The sequence below is a fragment of the Protopterus annectens genome, chromosome 9.part0 (genome assembly GCF_019279795.1).
Source record: "Protopterus annectens isolate FY-2018-M chromosome 9.part0, PAN1.0, whole genome shotgun sequence".
Taxonomy (NCBI): domain Eukaryota; kingdom Metazoa; phylum Chordata; order Ceratodontiformes; family Protopteridae; genus Protopterus; species Protopterus annectens.
Genome location: NC_056743.1, coordinates 1,711,535,627 through 1,711,556,003, shown reverse-complemented (window position 1 = coordinate 1,711,556,003; position 20,377 = coordinate 1,711,535,627). Strand labels below are relative to the sequence as shown.

Genomic DNA, 20,377 nt, shown 5'->3' with positions numbered 1-20,377 from the left:
CTGATACTTCAACATATGAAACTGGCAAATTAAAGACCGGATGGCAAGAGTAGCAGAGGTGTAAACCTTCTTACCCCATCTGTCTAAAGCCCTAGAAACCCTGTCCTAAGGGGTAGGATTTTTGGCCGCTGTAGCCTTAATGCCTTTAGATCCCTGGGAAATGGTCTCTTATTTTTTTTTTTTACTAAATTTTTTTTATTATTTCAAATAAGATGTCTTAAGAAACATTACATAAAATAAAGATAAATAACATAATTTACAATTCTAAAACATTACTAACTTCAAAAACCATTATATAACTATTTACATTGGTGTCTATGAAAATAACATTGAAATTCTATATTATATAAAGTTAGAAACATAAGATGATATATTTTCTTCGATCTTTTTGAGTATTTCCAGTACTTTCATCCAAGAGTAATAGTAAGAAGTAGATCTTTTAGTTCTGTTCTTCATTGTTAATATTTCCATGTGAGCAACTGTTGTTATTAAATTCTCAAATTCCTTGAACGTAGGAGAAGCCTCATTTTTCCAGTGTATAGTTATGATTTTACGTGAAATTGCCAATAGTGACCATAGGATTTTAGTGTCTTTTTTGGTACACAGTTTGGAATAGGAGAGTTGAATAAAATTAAAGACTTTGTTAATTGAAAACTTTTAGTTATGTACTCACCATAACTTCAGATGTTTGGGATCCATCTCGCCTACATTCTGAATGATGGGTTCGGAGCCGATCCCTCGGCTCCGACTCGGCACGCTTATGCCAAAGAGCGAAGTCTCTTATTGGCTGAGCTTACTATATCCCAGGATGCACCACCACCAGTCCCCCAGATCTAGTTTGTCCGCATACATGCACACATGCATACCCTGCTTATATAACATCGTCAGATGAAACAAGATAAAAACAGTAGAGCTCAAAACCGTTCAATCTCTTCTGATCTGCAAGGCAGGGGGAAGGAGGGTGGGTATCAGGAATGTAGGCGAGATGGATCCCAAACATCTGAAGTTATGGTGAGTACATAACTAAAAGATGTTATGTGATCCTATCTCGCCTACATTCTGAATGATGGGACAGCGCCCCTAGCACCTGAATCCTGGGTGGCTCACTGGAAAACACTCCTGAGTACCGTGGAACCAAATGAAGCTCGTCCTTTCGATGCCACATCCAATTTGTAGTGGGAAATGAACGTGCGGGTTGGACCAAGTAGCCGCAGCACAAATTTCGAAATAGCGAGCTTGGAATGAAAAGCTATAGAAGTAGCCATAGCTCTGGTAGAATGAGCTTTGATAGATGATGCAAGTTGCTTATTCAAGAAGAATAGGCCTGAGTTATGCAATCTCTGATCCATTTTGAGATTGTAGCTTTTGTGATGGTTTGGCCCAATTTATTATCTGAGAAGGACACAAACAACTGGTCTGACTTACGAGTTGCTGAGTCCTGTCTAAATAGAAGCGTAATTGCCTGTGAACATCCAATTTATGGAGAGTGTATTCTGCTTCATTAGAGAATTTTGGAAAGAAAACTGGTAGTTCTAGAGATTGTTGAAGACAGAAACTAGAGCAGACCTTTGGGACAAAGGATGGATTAGGCCTAAGTGATACTCTATCTTTGTGGAAAATCAAATACGGTGGTTTAATAGACAGGGCTTGAAGCTCTGAGACCCTTCTTGCAGAAGTAATAGCCACTAAAAATGCCGTTTTCCATGACAGATATTTTAACTCGCACGTAGCAGCCGGTTCAAAGGGGAGATGTTAATGCGCAGCACCAAATCAAGATCCCACGGAGGTGCAGGATGAAAAACTGGTGGTCTTAACAGGCTCGCACCTTTAATGAATGTTTTGCATAATCTGCTGCTCATCAAAGGAGGATCCGTGGATTCATGGAATTTAGAGATAGCTGCTAGTTGAACTTTAATAGTTGAGACAGAAGATCCCTGATTAAATAGGGATGTTAAGAATTTCAAAACCTCTGGGACAGGAGCAGTGATAGGGTCTAAGCCCTTGAGTTGAGCCCAGATAGCAAACCTCTTCCACTTACTGAGGTACAATTTGTTAGTGGTAGGTTTGTGGGCCGAAGATAAAATGTGCACAACTTCCGGGTCTAGTGTGTGACTTCTAACCAAGGTTGGAAGTGGAGGAGCCAAGCTGTCAATTTCAGAGATTGAAGGGACTGATGCCAATGTCCCGACTGATGGATTAGCAAATCCGGGATCATGTCTAAGGTCCACGGATCGTCCACTGCATGCTTTTTCAGGTAAGGAAACCATATCTGACGAGGCCAGTATGGGGCAATCAGAATCATTGAAGACCCTAGCTGAGAAGCTTTTTGAATAACTTTGGGAAGGAGTGGAATTGGGGGAAAAGCATAAAGCAACCCTGTTGGCCAAGGTTGTGCTAGAGCATCCATGGCTGGTACTTCCTGATGTGGAATCAAGGAGAAGAACCTTTGGCACTTGGTGTTTTGTGGAGTCGCAAATAGGTCGCAGCACGGCGTCCCCATCTCTTGAAAACCTGGGCTGCTACTGCACGGTTTAGAGACCATTCGTGAGGAGAGAGAATTGTCCTGCTTAATTTGTCCGCCAATACATTTGACTTTCTCGGGATGTGGGTCGCTACCAAGAAGCGGTTGGTAGCTAAAGCCCATTCCCACACTCTCATGGCCTCTCTGCAAAGGGGATACGATCTGGTCCCTCCTTGTTTGTTCAGATACCAAACCACCGACATGTTGTCTGTGTGGATGGCGATGATGCCGTGAGGAAGGAACTTGTGTAAGGCCTGTAGGGATAGAAGTACAGCCCTCATCTCCAACACGTTGATGTGGAGAAGAGCTTCGTCCGGAAGCCAGGATCCCTGAACTAGCCTGCCCAGACAATGCCCCCCCCCACCCTATCTGGGAGGCATCTGTCGTCAGGGTAGCCACTGGAGGGGGGAGAACAAAGGGTTTTCCCTGATCCAAGTTGGATGTCTGAAGCCACCAGCGAAGGTCCCTTTTGCATATTTCCGTAATCATGATGTGATGATTGAGAGGAAGATCTTGAAAGGACCATTGAGTTGATAAGAGCCACTGAAGAATCCTCATGTGTAACCTTGCTAGAGGAACTAACAGCACCGTGGCAGACATTGAGCCTAGCACCTGTAGGACCATCCTGGCTGGGGCTTTGGATCTTGAGATCAGAGCTAGAACTTGGCCCTGTAAAGTTCGAATCCTTTCGGCAGGAAGAAAGACACGCATCAATCTTGAGTCTATCTCTGCTCCTATAAACTTTATGCGCTGAGAGGGCAGCAAGACAGACTTTGACCAATTGAATGTAATCCCTAGGGAAACACCCAGGAGATGGTGGCTTTGAGGTTGTCCATAAGTAGATGCCTGGTGGTGGCAGTCAGGAGCCAGTCGTCGAGATAGGGAAACACTTGGAATCCAAGACTCCTCAGGTGAGCCGTCACTACTGCCAAACACTTGGTGAACACCCTGGGGCTGTGGTGAGACCAAAGGGCAGAGCACAAAATTGGTAATGACTGGTTCCCAGGCTGAAGCGCAGGTACCTTCTGGACGCCTGATGTATCGGTATGTGATAATAGGCGTCCTTGAGGTCTATGGAGCACATCCAAACATCCTTCTCCAACAACGGGAGAATGGATTGCAACGTGACCATTCGGAATTTGGATTTCGTGACGGATAGGTTTAGTCTGCTGAGATCCAATATTGGTCTCAGGTCCCCTGTCTTTTTTGGCACTAAAAAGAACCTTGAGTAATTTCCTGATCCGATTTGGTCTGTGGGGACCGGTTGGATGACTCCTTTTTCTAGCAGCTTTGAAGCTTCTGCGGCTGCTATTTCCCTTTGACTGGGTGGTGGGTCCGGGATTCTCTTGAACGAAGGGGGTGAGGACTTGAATGGGATGGTGTAACCTCCGGCAATTATCCGAAGCACCCATCTGTCCTGAGTGATTGACTCCCAGGCTTCTAGGTGCTTGGCAAAACGACACCCGACTGGCTCCGGAGCAGCACAGCCGGGCAATACCTCATGTAGTATGGGAGGCTGAAGAGCCACGAAAGGACTCGCGGTCTCCAGAATTGCGGGGCCCTCTGCCGCCTCTGGGACGGCGTCTCCCTGAAAAATTTCCCCGCCCTCTGCCTCTGGACGGGGAATCTTCCTGCTGTCGGGAGAAAAACTTGCGAGATTTTCGGAACCACATTTTCCCTCCTTTGGCCTTGGGGTAAGGCCGAAGGGAGTGGAATAACGGGCCCCTCGGCAGATAACGTTTTCCCTCTTGCTCACAGCGGGTAAGGGTGTCTTTCACCTTGGGTCCAAACAATGAGGACCCATCAAAGGGAGCGTCGGCGAAGGAAGACTTGAAGGCCTCCGAAACTGACACAAGCGGAGCCAGGCTTGTCTCGTGAGCAACGCCTGTGCCTGCCGCTCTACCGCCCCTTCGGCCGCATAAGAAATGAGCCTCATGGACGAGTTAGCAATTGGCGTAAGGATAGCCAACTGAGAGCTAACGGACTGGGCTAGCTGCCCAGGTAGGTTACCCGAGAGGAGTCTGACAACTCCTTGACCAGATCCCTCTGAAGCCTGGTAAAATGTGCCAAATAATTCAGAGACCTTAAGGTAAAGGCCGCTGAAGTCAGGGTGCGCTTCCCGTACCTATCCATACTCCTAGACTCCTTATTAGGAGGATGGATGGACGTTGAAGCCTCTGCCACGTCCTGTTGTGTAGCAGATGCCACCACCATGGCATCTACAGCCACGCCTTTAGTAAGGAACTCCTTCTCGGGGGGTGCAGATAAGAATTTGTTTGGGCGAGAAGGGACTGGTTCCACGGTATCCGGGTGTTCCCACGCCTTGACAAACTAAATCCAGAAGCTCGTTGAAGGCGGAGACACCCAGGAGGCGGAGGCTGAGCCCCAAAGGCCTTGAGGAGCACTGATTCGTCGCAGAGGGGGTTTGGACATCCAGCCGCCTCGTTGTTTGAGGATCTCTAAGATGTCTGCAAAGGAGACATCGTCCGAGGACGACTTAGGGGACCCCTCCGCATCATCCATATCCGTGTCCGATGTAATAGACTCGGGAGTCCACGTGCTTCCTCTTGCACGATCTCTTCCTTGGGGTTCCTCTGGAGATGACTCCGAAGAACCCTCAGGAAGAGGGGAACCCCCACTGGGGGTAACCTCAGGCCTCGGGGCTCCGCTGGCTACGGACAGGGGAACTGCCAAAGACCCAGTATCCACGCCCAGGGAAGGTGCTGGTAGAACCGGAGAGATGGCCGAAGAGGATTTGGCCAAGGCACTCCTCATGGCCCCGAAAGCCGGACCCCCAGAATCCTGGGAGAATCCGGTCTCCGGGGCCATGATGGCAGACGGAAGTCCCGCAGCCGAAGCACCGAGAGGGAGGCTCGGAACCGAAAGCAAAGGTCCCGAAACATCACCCTCGGGTCCAGCCGAAGAAGTCCGCGTACCAAACTCGGACCCGAGGGCCCGGGTTGGAGTAAGGGTCGGAGCCGACCCTGAGATCTCCACCGGCTCCAAGAGCACCTGCTCCGACGGAGCCGAAGCAGTCGGAGGAGGAATGGCAATGGGGTGGGTCATGGTCATCGGCTCCGAGGCCAACTGGGTCGGAACCGAAACAAATTTTGGAAGACTGGAGACTGGAAAGTCTTTGGAGCACCCTGTCTATATCAGAATCCGACATTCTCGAAGACCGAGAGGAAACAGAACGGGTTCGAGAAGACCTCTCCCTCGGCCCCAATGGACTAGGGGACCGGCTCCGAGGCGACTCGATGAGAATCGGCGCCGAGGAAACACACACACCAGATTCCATCGGTGCCGAGGTAGACTTCGGCGCCGAGGAGGAAGTGTCTGAGCGGGCGACCCTTGTCGGCTCCGAGAGCAGTGGAGCCGACGAAGGAGACCCGCCTCGATGCCCCAGCCATCGGCTCCGAAGCCCGAGGAGTCGATACTGGAGGCATCGAGGCAGACCGTTCCGACCTCGGCTCCGAAGTCTTTGGAGCCGAAGGGGAGGCCTGCCTAGGTCTCTTGGCAGTCGGGTCCGACGGACTGGTCGGAGCCGAAGCCCTTTTCTTTTTGGCAGGAGTCGGAGAGGAAGCCAAGGCTTCTTCGAAAGAGGGTTTAATCAAGCCTTTGAGAATCAATTTATTTTTCCTCTCCTGGAGGACCCTGGAGGAAAAAGCGTGACATACGCTGCATGACTCCTGCAAGTGCTTTGCCCCTAAACAATACACACACAGTAGATGGTCATCAGTAACAGACATCTTAAAAGCACATTTAGAACATTTCTTAAAGCCCGAAGGCCTATGGGGTTGAGACATGTTGATACACAAATCTAGTCACTCTGACAGGAAAGTACACTAAATTTTAACTACTGATATAAGCTTACAGTAATAAATAAAATCCAACTCTTCCTGTAACAAGAACAGGTAACTCTAACCCAACTTGAACAATTATTAGAGACCCTGTAATTCAAATATTAACAGTCCGGGAAGGCCCTGAATGGAGGGGGGCCGAAAACAAACTGAACTCAATCACACACAACAATTTCAAGTCCAAATCGTACACAAAGTAAGCGATAGCTGTTAAAACAGCTTTTTTGAGCAAAAACAGCAAAAAACTGACAGAAAAGTTAGTTTAATAAACTACTTAGCCCAGCCAGCTCGAGACCACGTCTTCGCAGGGAAGCGGCAAACGAGATCTGGGGGACTGGTGGTGGTGCATCCTGGGATATAGTAAGCTCAGCCAATAAGAGACTTCGCTCTTTGGCATAAGCGTGCCGAGTCGGAGCCGAGGGATCGGCTCCGAACCCATCATTCAGAATGTAGGCGAGATAGGATCACATAACATTTATCATTATAAACAGTCTGAAAAAAATAGTTAATGGATTTCTAGTACATACTGAGACATATACATTCATAAAAAACATGCTGCCAATCTGCTTTTATCTTGGTATGGCATCTCCAACATTGATCTTCAATAGAATACATTTTGGCTAACCTATGTGGTGTATAAAAACTTCTGTGTAGACATCTCCAAGTGAATAATTGCCAGTATTTTGATAATGTAGAAAATTTGGAAGATTTTAGAATATTACTTTTTTCTTCAAATGGAGGATGGTTGTTTATTAAAGTATAACAATCCCAATATGATTTTTCATGATAGTTTTTTGTACAAACCATATTGACATAATTTTTCATGATAGTTTTTTGTTTTTTTAACAATTTTATAGATATTAGACAAATAACCTGTACCCTGATAAGGCTGTTTTATGATAAGAATAAGGTATTCAATGAGTTTTGGAAATGGTCTCTTGATCCACAGCAGGATTCTTAAAGAGGAATTTGTGGGAGTCTGTACTCTATAGTACCTGTCAGGTTTCCTGGGAGTTGGAGGCAAAGTATCAGGGGTAAGAGGCTGGATTCCAAGAAGACATCTACAACTTCCAGAACAGGAGGGATAGCTAGAGGCCTGTGCTGAGGCAAGTTTAAAAATTCCCTGAGTCTCTTTTTGGACAGAGTAGCCCTGGCTCTCCCAGCGGAAATGCTCTCTAAGGGTATGGAGGGTTCACCAAAAGAAAAATCTTCTGGTGGGGAAGCAGAGGGAATGGAATCCTCTGCATCAGAATTCTCATAGGTAGATAAGGGTATGTCCTGGTAATCAGAAGGGTCAGAGTTATCAGACTCTGATCTGAAGAATAAGAAGGAAAATCAGTTCTTGGTCTTTTTGAGGGGGAAGGTTGACTTCCCCTAAAGGTCTTCAGTCATTTTAAGCATTTGTTTTTGTGGAATGTTGGCCTGAGAATGCGCTTTGGTCGTCGGTTTCCTAGGTGTAGTGCGAACTCTATGCCTGAGTTCTGTCAGGTTTCCTGGGAGCTGGAGGCAAAGTATCAGCGGTAAGGCTGGATTCCAAGAAGACAAGGCTTTCGACACCATCCCCCACTCTGGAATTATAGATAAGCTCACTAAACTAGGTACAAATCTCTATGTCACAAGATGGGTTATCAACTGGCTCACGGACAGAACCCACACTGTGAAAGTAGCAGACTCCAAATCTGACTTCAGACCAGTGACAAGTGGAGTACCACAGGGTTCAGTCCTGGGTCCTCTCCCGTTTGGTATCTACTTCTCTGAAGTACAGGCCAACACAGAAGGTCTTTGGCTAACAAAGTTTGCTGCAAACTAGGAGTTATAATTGAAACTCCTAATGATGTGGACATACTACAAAAGGGCCTCACTGAGACAGATGCCTGATGTCAAAGCCATGGCCTGAAGCTCAATGCCAAAAAGTGTATCGTCAACCCCTTTGGTAAAAACTCTGTACCCATGAACTACCATATAAGTGGTAGTCTATTTAACGCCTAAAGTGTGATAAGAGACCATGGGACAAAGGTGGACAGTAACCTCTCCTTTGATAATCACATTGCCACAGTGGTCAAGAAATCCTTCTACGTGGCTCACCTAATCACAAAAGGTTTCTCATCCAGAAAAAAGAGGTCATTGTTCCCCTCTACTCATTAGACCCATTACAGAGTACAACGCCCCTTTTGGTATGTACCTCACAAGACATCTACAAAAACTGGAAAGGCCACAGAAATACCTCACAAAGAGGATTACTGGCCTCAAACAGATGCCCTATGCAGACCGTCTCAAACAACTCCAGATTTACTCTGTCGCATATCGACTACTCAGAGGCGATCTCTGCCTAACATACAAAGCTATGTCAAACCCAGAACTGTTGGACATGCTCCACTTAAAGAAATCCCAATCCCTCCAAGCTACATGCTCTAGGGACCTAAACCTTGTCACCACAATAAACAGAACATGCTGGAGGGATAGATTCCTGTCCCAGAGACTTCCCATACTCTGGAACAGACTACCTATCTATGTCAAACAGAGCTCCTCATTAGCACTCTTCAAGAAAAATCTTGATGATTGGATAGGAAATAGGAAATTCATCCCAGGGATCACTTCTGTGGCTCTGCTCGACAGGGGAACAGGAAAACAATTTTCTTGGGTGGCGAAAGCCAGGGTACCTTTTTGGCTAGGCTTATATAGGCCCTAGGGCTAATAGCCTAGTACCTACCTATGAGAAATTCAGTATTTTTGGTTTGAAACAAAGTCATTGGTTTAATATGAAAATCAGGCGGCCTGAATACACCCTCAGAAGCAAGTGCCTGCACAGCGGCTCCGGACCCATTCAAGGTAGAGACATCCGCAGGTTCCATAGTCAAAGAAGTACCTTGCAACATACCGGACTCCTAATGGGTCTCAGTAGAGGCCTGCGAATCTGTAGAAGCGGTTATCAGGGGCTGCGAAAGCACCTCACTGAGTACCAGCAGACTGGCGACTAGCTTAACGGTAGCATTGTCGGCAGTTTTGGACCTATGCGGTCCGTCTCTGTCTTTATCCTTACTTTTTTTCGGAAGATCGTTAGTCAGATGGCTTATCGAAGCCATTTCGGAATATGGAGATAAGAGAGCGAAAGAATTTAGCAAAAAAAATAGCTCGACGAATAATAGTTCGGGCATTGAACAAGGCACAAAACCGACAGCGAGGGACGTCGTGGTCTGGGCCTAAACAGGTGACGCAGTAAGAATGAAAATCTCTGTGAGGTATTTGCTTTCCACATGCAAGACAATTATTAATTTTTTCTGACATCGGTTAGAGGAAGAAAAAAGGATCCACAACGGGGTACTTATTTTTTAGAAGACTTCAGGTCTGAAACTCGAAAAACAAAAATTTCAGGAGGCGGCCGGCCAGCACTTTCGAACTGCTTCTGCTTTGGGCACCACACGACAAGAAAGACTGATGTAATGGTGTCAGCTGCATGTTTTATACCCCTGACGTCATGGAAGAAGCAACAACATCCGACTCAGAAATCCCAAGACTCTGGTATTCAAGCCGACTGAGGTCTACCTGCAGGCAGATAACCCAAATGTGATGACTGCAACAGTGAAACACGAAGAACATGTGCATTGTCATCCCCTTTGGGAAAAACTCGGTACTCATGAACTACCACATAGGCGGTAGCCCACTAAACACTGAAAGTGTGATAAGAGACCTCGGGACACAGGTGGACAGTAGTCTCTCCTTTGATAACCACATCGCCACAGTAGTCAGGAAATCCTTCTACATGCCACACCTCATCACAAAAGGGTTCTCCTCTAGAAAAAAGGAGGTCATTGTTCCTCTCTGCTCATCCCTCATCAGACCCATTATAAAGTACAATGCCCCGTTTGGCATACATCTCACAAGACACCTACAACAATTGGAAAGGCCACAGAAATACCTCACTTAGAGGATTACCATCCTCAAACAGATGCCATACACAGACTGTCTCAAAAAACTCCAGCTCTACTCCGTTGCATATAGTCTACTCAGAGGTGATCTCTGCCTAACATACAAAGCTATGTCAAACCCAGAGCTGTTGGACATGCTACACTTAAAGAAATCCCAATCTCTTCGAACTACACGCTCCAAGGACCTAAACCTTGTCACCACAATAAATAGAACATGCTGGAGGGATAGATTCCTGTCCCAAAGACTTCCCATACTCTGGAACAAACTACCCATTCATGTCAAACAACGCTCCTCATTGGCCCTCTAAGAAAAATCTTGACGACTGGTTGGGAAATAGAGAATTCACCCCGGGGATCACTTCTGTGGCACTGCTCGACAGGGGCACAGGAAAATAATTTTCTTGGGTGGCGAAAGCCAGGGAACCTTTTTGGCTAGGCTTATATAGGCCCAAGGGCCGATAGCCTAGTACCTATCTATGAACCTAAGAGGGAGAAACCAGCCCCAGACTGACTGTGGTCTCTGTGTGCTCTTAAGGGAAACTGCACTTTACATTGTGTGTACTTGTCATCCTCCCAGTGAGTACGTCCCCCCACTGTTGCCAGTGGTGAGGATTGAGGCTCCTTGATTACTGGGCTAATGCAGGGGTGTCACAACAGTCATGAATTTATTGTGCAGGTTAATGCTTAAAATCACAGCCTGGAGCCTGTATCTGGCCAGGTTTCTTGAAAAACAAAAGATCATCCAATAGTGAATCTCAGGCCACAGACTTCAGCCAGGGAATAATCTTATGCAGTCCAAGAAAAGGAATACATGAGGTTAGTTTGGACTCTACAAAATCTTCATCACTGCTTATATAGTGAAAAATTCATAGTGGTAAAGGCCAAAATCCATTAAAGTGGTCACACAAGGTTAGTAGCCAAAAGCTTGGGATTACAGTCCTCTAACATGGCATTCTGACATAGCAGTAGTACAGCAATTTAAATGCTGATAGTCTGTCAAGAACTGGAAAGTGTAACTAAAAGGGATTAAACTTCTACTTACGCATTGCTTCTTTCTGATGACTCAAGAAATCACTTTTCAGGTTTATAAAGAAGTAAGAAATATGGGGATATTGAAAAGATAGAGAAAAAAACTACAAATATTTTTCAGCAGAGATGCATGAAAACCCTGAACTGTGAAAAATCAAAAACATTTACTTGTTTTACTGTAACGCTACAGCAAAATATATTGAAGTCTACAGAAAAATATACTTGGGTTTCTTAGGGTACTGTAGCAGTTTTTAATGCGTCTATCTGCATCAGATCTAGTGGCATAGGGAAGAAGCCCTGAGTATAGCCCAGGTGACCCCTGTTAGATTAGCAGCATGGGTGCTTGACAGAGCTGGCAGGGAGAATGCATGTGCCCACCTTTTAGTGTAGGAAGCAGAGTTTGTGTGGTTTATAATAGCCCTTCGGAAGAAGAAGGAAGTCTGCAACTTAGGGGGCATGTGTGTGGCACAGTAAGCTCCCAAATGGTAAGATAATTCTGGCTCATGCAGTGATGTGGGTCATATGTCACCCCTGTACAGGGGAGGGGCTAGGTCAAAATACACATCTTCATCCCCAGCGTGCAAGTGAAGACACAGACACCCTTGTAGCTGTAAAGTAATGGCACACCCAGACGTTTTTGAAAAAATGAGCTGGTGTCTAACTGTGAAAGCTCAATGATCAGCAGGCAAGGCAGCATAAAGAAATAATATATAGGTTTGCAGCAACATGTGCATACATATGCAAGCAAACACACACACAATCTACAATCTGCCAAATTCGAGCATTACATTGTGCTACTTCCTACGAAATTCATGCATTATATCATACAACTACGAATGTTTCAAAAGATTTACTGTTTGGATTTGAATTCTGATCAGTAAGGAAGTAGGCAGGGGCATACTGACCTGAACCCAGAAGGGAGCAGCTAGCATCAAAACAAGACAGTACTGGCATCCGATCTTCCAGTGTTGATTCAGTACAAGACACCCTTACAAACATCAGATGGAATGACTCTTAGGGATTTCTGCCTAGCAACCATTTTCACTTCAGTTGGTAGACGAAATCAGAGTTTGAGACTGCCACTGCCCCGCATCAGTCAGTTAATTTCCATTTACATTATTGTTTATATCCTGCGCTTTCTATGCAGTGAAAAATTACAGTCACTCTCTTGCTGGAGTGAGTTTTTATGATACCTAGCAAACTAGGCAGTGCTTTTTCTAATGTCATCCATCTGATTACAACTGGCTTTATAGATCCCTGTGCATTCACATACTTGCCGTATATTTAATTTTGAAAAAAATTATCTACATTTTTTCAGTAAACAATTTATTACTAATTTCAAAAGCTTGTGGTTTGTGGCTTAGAGGGCAGTTTCACTGAAGTGGTGAAGTTTTAACTGCTGGCATCAGTCTTTCAATGACGGACACACAGCTTAGCTAAATTATCGTAAGATGTTGGGAGTATATTTACTTCATTTTTAAGAGTGTTGCAATAACAACACTGACATGCCAGATTAGGCTGGTTGATGGCAGAGAGTGACATAAGATAAAAAAGGGGTTAGAACACAAAGTAAAATTAGCAGGTCCTGGGAGTGTGTGAGTGTGTGAGTGTGTGAGTGTGTGAGTGTGTGAGTGTGTGAGTGTGTGAGTGTGTGAGTGTGTGAGTGAGTGAGTGAGTGAGTGAGTGAGTGAGTGAGTGAGTGAGTGAGTGAGTGAGTGAGTGAGTGCGTGCGTAAGCAACAGTTAAGCTATGTTACAATTGCTGTAGATAAACTAGGCCTGTAAGAAACTAGGCTAAGATTAAAGTGGATGAGTTCCTGGGAAGCCAGTTTTAAAACCCTGCTCTGCAGATGAACAATATGAACCTAAAATGGGCATAGCTAGTGTGAGTCACAGCCTAAAGCAGCAAGAGTTCACCAGCTATTCAACGTAATGCTAAACACTTCATTATATATTTATTTTTATTTGAGACAGTGATATAAGTCAAAGGACTCTGGCCTCTCCCCTTCATATATGAATTGGTGGCAGCAGTGCTGATATAAACTCTGCAGCCTAACATAATTAATCTGTGGCACTGGGAAAGACTGAAATCCTGAACACATCACGTAATAAGTACTGCTTTCCTTCTTAAAAAATCTGCATCAAGCCAATGCCTTTCCCCTTTCATCCAGACTGTTGTAGATAGAGAAAGTTATAAACTACCTTGTATTACAAAACATTCTCTTAATCAACTGCCCACCTGTCCGATAATGGAAGTTTCATCTCTCAATCTTACACATATGGTCAGTAATTTCAGAGTTCATAGGCAATTACTAGGCTAATGGCACAACAGCCTCTACAAGCCTAGCCAATAATACCCAGGATATGACAATCTTGATTCCCCAAATATGGGATGGGGTAGTGGGTCTTTGGTTTTGGAGCCCCAAGTCAATTTACTGACTGCCTCTGTCCATACAGGACATGGGCAATACTCTGGGAGTGAATTTACAGTTCTCCATCTATTTATCCAAATTATTTTTGAAGACAGTGAGGGACGGGCTTTGTTTTACGAAGAGGGGTGGGGAGTTTAATCCATAGATGAAGCAGCCTTTGGGATATGAATTTGTCTCTCCAGCAAGTTCTGTTAAGAGTCATAAATAAGGTTCAGGTCCATGGAACACATTATCCTTGTATAATTCTTCTTGTGAATATGTAACATTTTCATTAGGATTGGATCAGGGAATGCCTTGTAGATCAGGCAAAAATCACCTCTCAATAAACGATAAGAGACAAAATAAAGGGACAAGGCCTTTAGTCGGTCTGCATAAGAAGAGATTTACACTTTGTATATTTTTAGTGAGAAACCTCTCAGTTGGTGTAAGCACCTGGTTAGATACATGCCAAAAGGGAGTATTGTACTTAATTATGGGCCTGATGAGGGCTGAGCACAATGGCACCATGATTTCCTTTGATCGTGATGCCATGCCTTTACTTGTAGGTTAAGCCACACAGAAGGATTTCCTCACTACTGTTCCTACGTGGTCGTCAAAGTTTAGGTTACTATATCTGTGTTCCTAGGTCCCTCACCTCTGGGTCTACTTTTAGGGGTATGCTATCAATATTATAATTTGCAGGGATATCCAATTTACGAAAGGGTATGATTATGCATTTTTTAGCATTTAGTCTCAGACCATGCTTTTGGCACTAGTCGTTTATCAGTTGCTCATTAAACTATGCTAAAAGATATAATCAACCTTTTGGGGTTATGCTATATACTCAAATGCAAGAAATGCCATTTGAGGACGAGAAGGAAACTTGTTTTATCAGGACTACATAATGACTGAATCAAACTGGGTGACTTGTATGACCAAAACAAGCATTAATATCCATGCAAAACTTTCTACACAGAACTACAATGCAAAAGCCATCTGAGAGAAAACATGCCCATACTATATGGTCTGCAATGGTTCTAGTAGAGGCAAATAGAAATCCCAACAACAGGTTAGATATGAAAACACAATCTTGAAAATATTTAATCCTTTTCAGCTGGTTACATACACTGAATATTTAAAAATGTGCAATCAGATTTTGTAGTTTTATTCATTCTTCTGCTAGCTGGTTATGAGTCAGCATTTTCAAACAAATCCAGTACTGCCATAGGTGTGTGTGTGTGTGTGTGTGTGTGTGTGTGTGTGTGTGTGTGTGTGTGTGTGTGTGTGTGTGTGTCTGTGTGTCTGTGTGTCTATGTGTCTGTGTGTGTGTGTGTGTGTGTGTGTGTGTGTGTGTGTGTGTGTCTGTGTGTGCGTCCGTCTGTGTGTGTGTTTTGGGACAGGAGGGGTTAAACAGTAACAAAATAGACAGCAGATGTCCAGAGAGAAGGGAAAAGCTCTTGATTAAAACCAGCATAATGAAAATAAACTGTTACAGCAATTTAAAAGTGAACCAGTAAAACATGATGCCCTGTTCAGAGATGTGCAGTCCCATTTCCAGAAGGGTGCTCATAACAAGCATATTGCGCAGCTTTTGCTTTACCTTAACATCTGTGGATTCATTGCTGCCTATTCAAAAGCAGTCTGCTTTTGATGCTCATTACTATGTTCAGTGTGAACTCCCTTAGTCAAAGACACTGACACACTTCAAGGACTTCATACAAGCTATCCATTCAATAATCAATCACATTTTCCTATCTTTCTTTACATGCTTTTGTTCTCCTTCTCAAATGGACATTTAAAACCAAGGTAACGAGACATACCTCTTACCCACTACAAACCCAAGAAGATTCCATAGACAGAAGAACCCATACTATGTTGGTAAAGAGCCCATAAAAGTATGTAAATTTTCAATAAAACAGAAAAAGACTCAAAGCTGCCAATGAATGTCCTGCCTAACTGGTCTGCCTGCCAACTCAAACTGCAGAGGCCAGTAAAATTGCAAAAGAACTACCTTCTCCCTCCCCCCATTCAATCAGCTTCACATTGGTTACATAGACTGTTACATCCCTGACAATTTTTGATCCCAAACACTCTGCCAAAAATGATGTTCCACACATTCAACATACTCTGTATGGAAAAAAAAGCACTGCTTTGTTGCATTGCTAATGGAATCACCCATCCTCTGTTGTCAAATAGTGCCCTTTAGCTCTTGTCCAACTCTTTGGAAAGACACTCTCTTCTGGATACTAGCAGTCTCCATGACATGCTTAACCTTTTACACAAAAACTCATTTCACCTGCTGTACACACCTGAAGTTGTTTTAAACACTGAAAAAAGTATTTTAATGTAGACCCTAGACAACCAGTGCTGTCTGCCTTTTAACTGCTTCATTTCCATCTCTGCCCAATAAAAGATGAAGGCGCCGGTTATAAGCAAAATACCCCCAATGGAATCTCACTTACTGCATGTGCACAAGGAAAGTAATCTCCATTTGTGAGATTATAAAGTTTGTACACATGTAATCCTGGTGTCATTTCCTGGCATATCGCTTGAAATGATAATTCTTAGGTTTGCTAATGTTTTGACTAGGGATATGCCACCCATCAAGTACTCTTTCTGGTACTCCGCTGTTCCCTGGATGCACTGCTCTATACATTTTTATAATGAATCCAATAAATATGGTCACCAAGTTAATTTCTCCTGTTGCTTTCACAATGCTAGTGGTGTGGGCTCTGAATATGGTTATTGAGTGTACTGCAGTAAGCATTCTGGTGTTTTCCTGCTATTTTTTCATCTCACAGGATATTCTCTAAATGACATTACAGGAGTCAATGAATTTCCATGCCTTGCTGTATAGTTCCTAGTTCCTCCAATTGAGACTACCATCTCCAAGTTGTCTTCCACACCCAACTCAAGCTACCTGCACTACAAATATAACATTTGCTATGCTAATTCCCCAAATATTTCTAAAGTATCCAAATTTAAAATGAATGATTTAAAATTATACTTGCCTTCAAGGTCAATTCCATGTTTGTGTGCCAAATATAAGACATTATCACCTACTTTAGCCTTCACCGGAATCCGACGTCCAGATCGGTCTATATAAATGACGTTGACACTAAGGTGAAGAAAAGAAAAAAAAAGTAACAGAAGCATCAGTTAGGGCTAAAAAAAAAGGGCATAGGGTACTCACAAAGAAATCACATTCGCTTGTGCAACAGAAGAAAAGTTAATTTAACTACTTTTATGTACGGTAAATCTGACACTTCATCATAAGATGAAAATTGGTTATAGAATTACGTATAAAACTATTAATAGCACTAAAAAAACACTAAAATGTCTCTCTCAGCCTGAGCTGCCATGGTTGAATGGTTGTTACCGTTATCCACTACAACTAGTGTATGTTTACTCTGTCTACCTGCAGCTGTAGATGCCACATGAATCTTAGTTTTTCCATTTTCTGCCTCTGTATACCTAATTCTGTGTTTGCACTGGGTAACATACCTGTCATCAGTGTATGATCCTATTGTGTGATGCTTTTTTTCTGTACCATATGTCACTATTTAACTATTACTCTCAGGTTTGCCCCATATGTCTACATCACTTGATTGCTAGCAGTGAATGCCACAAGTTCACAAACATTATGCAAGGCACTCACATAACTTGCACCTTTGAGACTACACTTGCAGCAGCCAGTTTAAACAGTTAATTTCTCAAGCACAGCTCCTCATTTTCTCTGCTTTTTACGCACACACTTCTGCTGCATCCAGATATGGGTGGTCTTCCTGCCCAGTTCTTACTTAATGGTAAACCAAGCTAGGGGCCTCCAAGAAGGCTGCACATTGATCAACAGCTTAACTTCTGTTCTCTCAGTGTGAAAAAATAAACTCGGAGATAAAGGCCAGAAATTCTGATAGTTTTAGTAAAATTCAGTTACTGGCTAGTTAGGTACACTGTCTGGATGCCTGCAAAAAGAACCTAAAAATGCCTGAAAGAAAATTTACTAGAAAAGGTGAAGAGAAAATACTGCACTTCTAGATTCCTGCAGCTGTTCAGCAAAAAGGAGTTCACGCATCAGCTTTGGTACAAGAGATGGCTTCTGGTAATTTTGAGGAAAAAATAAATCAAATGTGCTTAGAGATGATTAAAATAAATGTAACACTGAAGGAGTACCAATAGCAAAAGGTTGGAAATGGAAGAAGCTATAAACAGCTTTTCAGATGAACTGAAAACTACAAAATCAGAGGTCGAAATGAAAAAGGGCTGTCTGAGTTATCAGACTGCTTAAGAAGAGCATTTTCAAAAATGGCAAAAATCAGGACAGAACACTCAAAAAAGAGATTTTCTGCTGTACAAGACAAACTGGAAGGAACAGAATGTATTAATTTTATGAAAGCACAAATAAGCTATTAGACTGGTATTCCACAGCAGTATGTCTTAATTGAAACAGCACATCATGTGCATGCTATAAATCCGATCATGAGAAAACAGACAAGACCTGTATTAGGAAATATGCAATCATACCAGCAGAAGGAGTTGATCCTGACAAAACTGTGGCAGAGGGGCAAAGTATAAAAATATGGAGACAGTACAATACTAACGGAAAATGATTATTCACTGTACACCAGGCAGAAGAGAAGTAAATTTATCCCAGCAATCGGGGCATGCCAAGAAGCAGTTGTGAGATTCAAGGTCCTGTATCCAGCTGTCTTTAGAATATATATATTTTTTTTCTGGAGGATCAGTCATTTTTGATGCATAACAGGCTAAGTAGTAAACACAAAAGTTTGTCCAACAAAAAGTGAGCCATCAAACAGAAAGGGACTCTGCTCCCCATTAATCTGATAATAAAGCCAGCAGAGTGACTTTGCCAGTGAAACCTTTTCCAATGCTCCAAAGGAATATGTCCGAGAGGCAGGAAACAAAAAGAACAAGAGCTGACTAGAAAAACTGGGAGTACCTTGGATTTGAATCACAGTCTGGTGTTGTAAGATGGAAATGAACAGGAAGAATGCCAGCAACACCGAAACTTGTGAACTAATTTGTGAAACTATAAAGTATCAATCATTTGTGAAGTATGGCTTTACAAGAAAAAATGGCTGATAAAGACTGGACTTCTACTGACTTTGTTAAACCTGTGGGGCAACTGAAAGACATATACCCCACTTCATGGCATTAATGTTTGGGAGGACACAAAAAGAAAAAAAAAAGAAATAAAAAAAAATGTAACTGTAGGTAAAACAATTTCTGTTCTTAACATTATTTCTATAAACATTTAATGATATAAATTGCATGTTATATAGTAAAGTATTTTAAGCAATTGTACTAGATAAAAATACTAAACTAAACAAGTAAATTCTTTCTCTTTTAGTTTTAAGAAACGTAGGCAGGACAATGTAAAAAGAGAAGAACGGCTGGATAAAAACATGTTCAAGTTAGTATGCTATAATCCTGGGCCTTTGGGATGGAGATGGGGTTTAAAAGTGCACTGATTATATATAGAATCAAGATGTTTTCTCTTACTTTTGCATAGGTTGAGTGTCTGGATTAATGCACTAGACTAAAAAGGATAATAAGTTTCTTGTGTAAGCATATGTGCTATAAAAATAAGAAAACTATGACTATAATGAAGAGTTTTCCTTTAGCAAATAAATGTTCAATGTGAGTTGCAAAGTCTACAGCTGGGGGCAGCTGTACATTTTTTTTAGGTTTCCATGTAGACAAGCAAGCTGACTACAGGTCCAGCCAATAAATCTTGAAAGCTATGGACATTATTTGCTGAGAGAAATGTAAAACTAAAAGGTACAAGGGCAAGCAGTTCAGTAAAAATAAAGTTTAAAATTTTTGGAAGTAAATATGAGATAGCAATTTCCTGGTACCTAAACACCTCAATGCATTTAGTAAAACAGCATATAACAGAAAGCAATTAGTATAAGTATTAGCATAACTGCTGTAACTTGCTTTAGCATGGATAACTTTAATTTTAGGTTAGGTAATGCCTGTGGGTGCAGCTGTCAATTTGGGACAATTGTTCCTATCGGGAGGGTTAAACTTCATTATTTCAAGAAGTGCATAGTTATAGGAGGTTTTTTTTTTGAGGGTTTTCACTATGACATGGGTTCAAATGGAGATGACAATAAATAACTGTATAAAGGATCAACCTGCCAAACATTAGTGGGTGCATTTAACACAAAAGCTAGAAACAAACATTTAGAAAAGTTGACATATATAACAGATGGGGATAATAACTTCTTATAATGGTGACACTATCCATATTATTTTGTAACAAGAATGGCCTCACAGGCATAGACAAAAAGGTAAGAATATTGAATTAAATCAAGAAATGCAGAGTGCAAACAAAAGTGCTACGGGAGACACATTTTAAAAGAAGCGAGTATGTGGATTTGATAAAGAAAGGATTTCAGGACACATTCAGCAGAATATCAGTTACAAAGGAAAAGGGAAGTGCTTATACTAATTGCTAGAGGAGCTCCAATACTGATAGAAGAGGGAAAAATAATAATGGTAGATTTGTGGTAGTAGGGGCCTACTGACAAGGGAGGTGGATTATGCTGTCATGTATTTATATTCCATCTAACACTGCTATACTATGAATCTTAAAAAATATTGG

At 42.8% G+C, this 20,377-nt stretch overlaps 1 protein-coding gene across 1 annotated transcript in view; it reads right to left on the bottom strand.

The window, feature by feature from the left end:
• FDX2 (ferredoxin 2) overlaps positions 1–20,377 on the bottom strand; it is a 367,672-nt gene that overhangs the window by 91,192 nt on the left and 256,103 nt on the right. Inside the window, exon 3 of the mRNA XM_044084580.1 lies at positions 16,758–16,864. Within this exon, the coding sequence (XP_043940515.1) occupies positions 16,758–16,864 (107 nt within the window). The remainder of the gene's footprint in view (positions 1–16,757; positions 16,865–20,377) is intronic.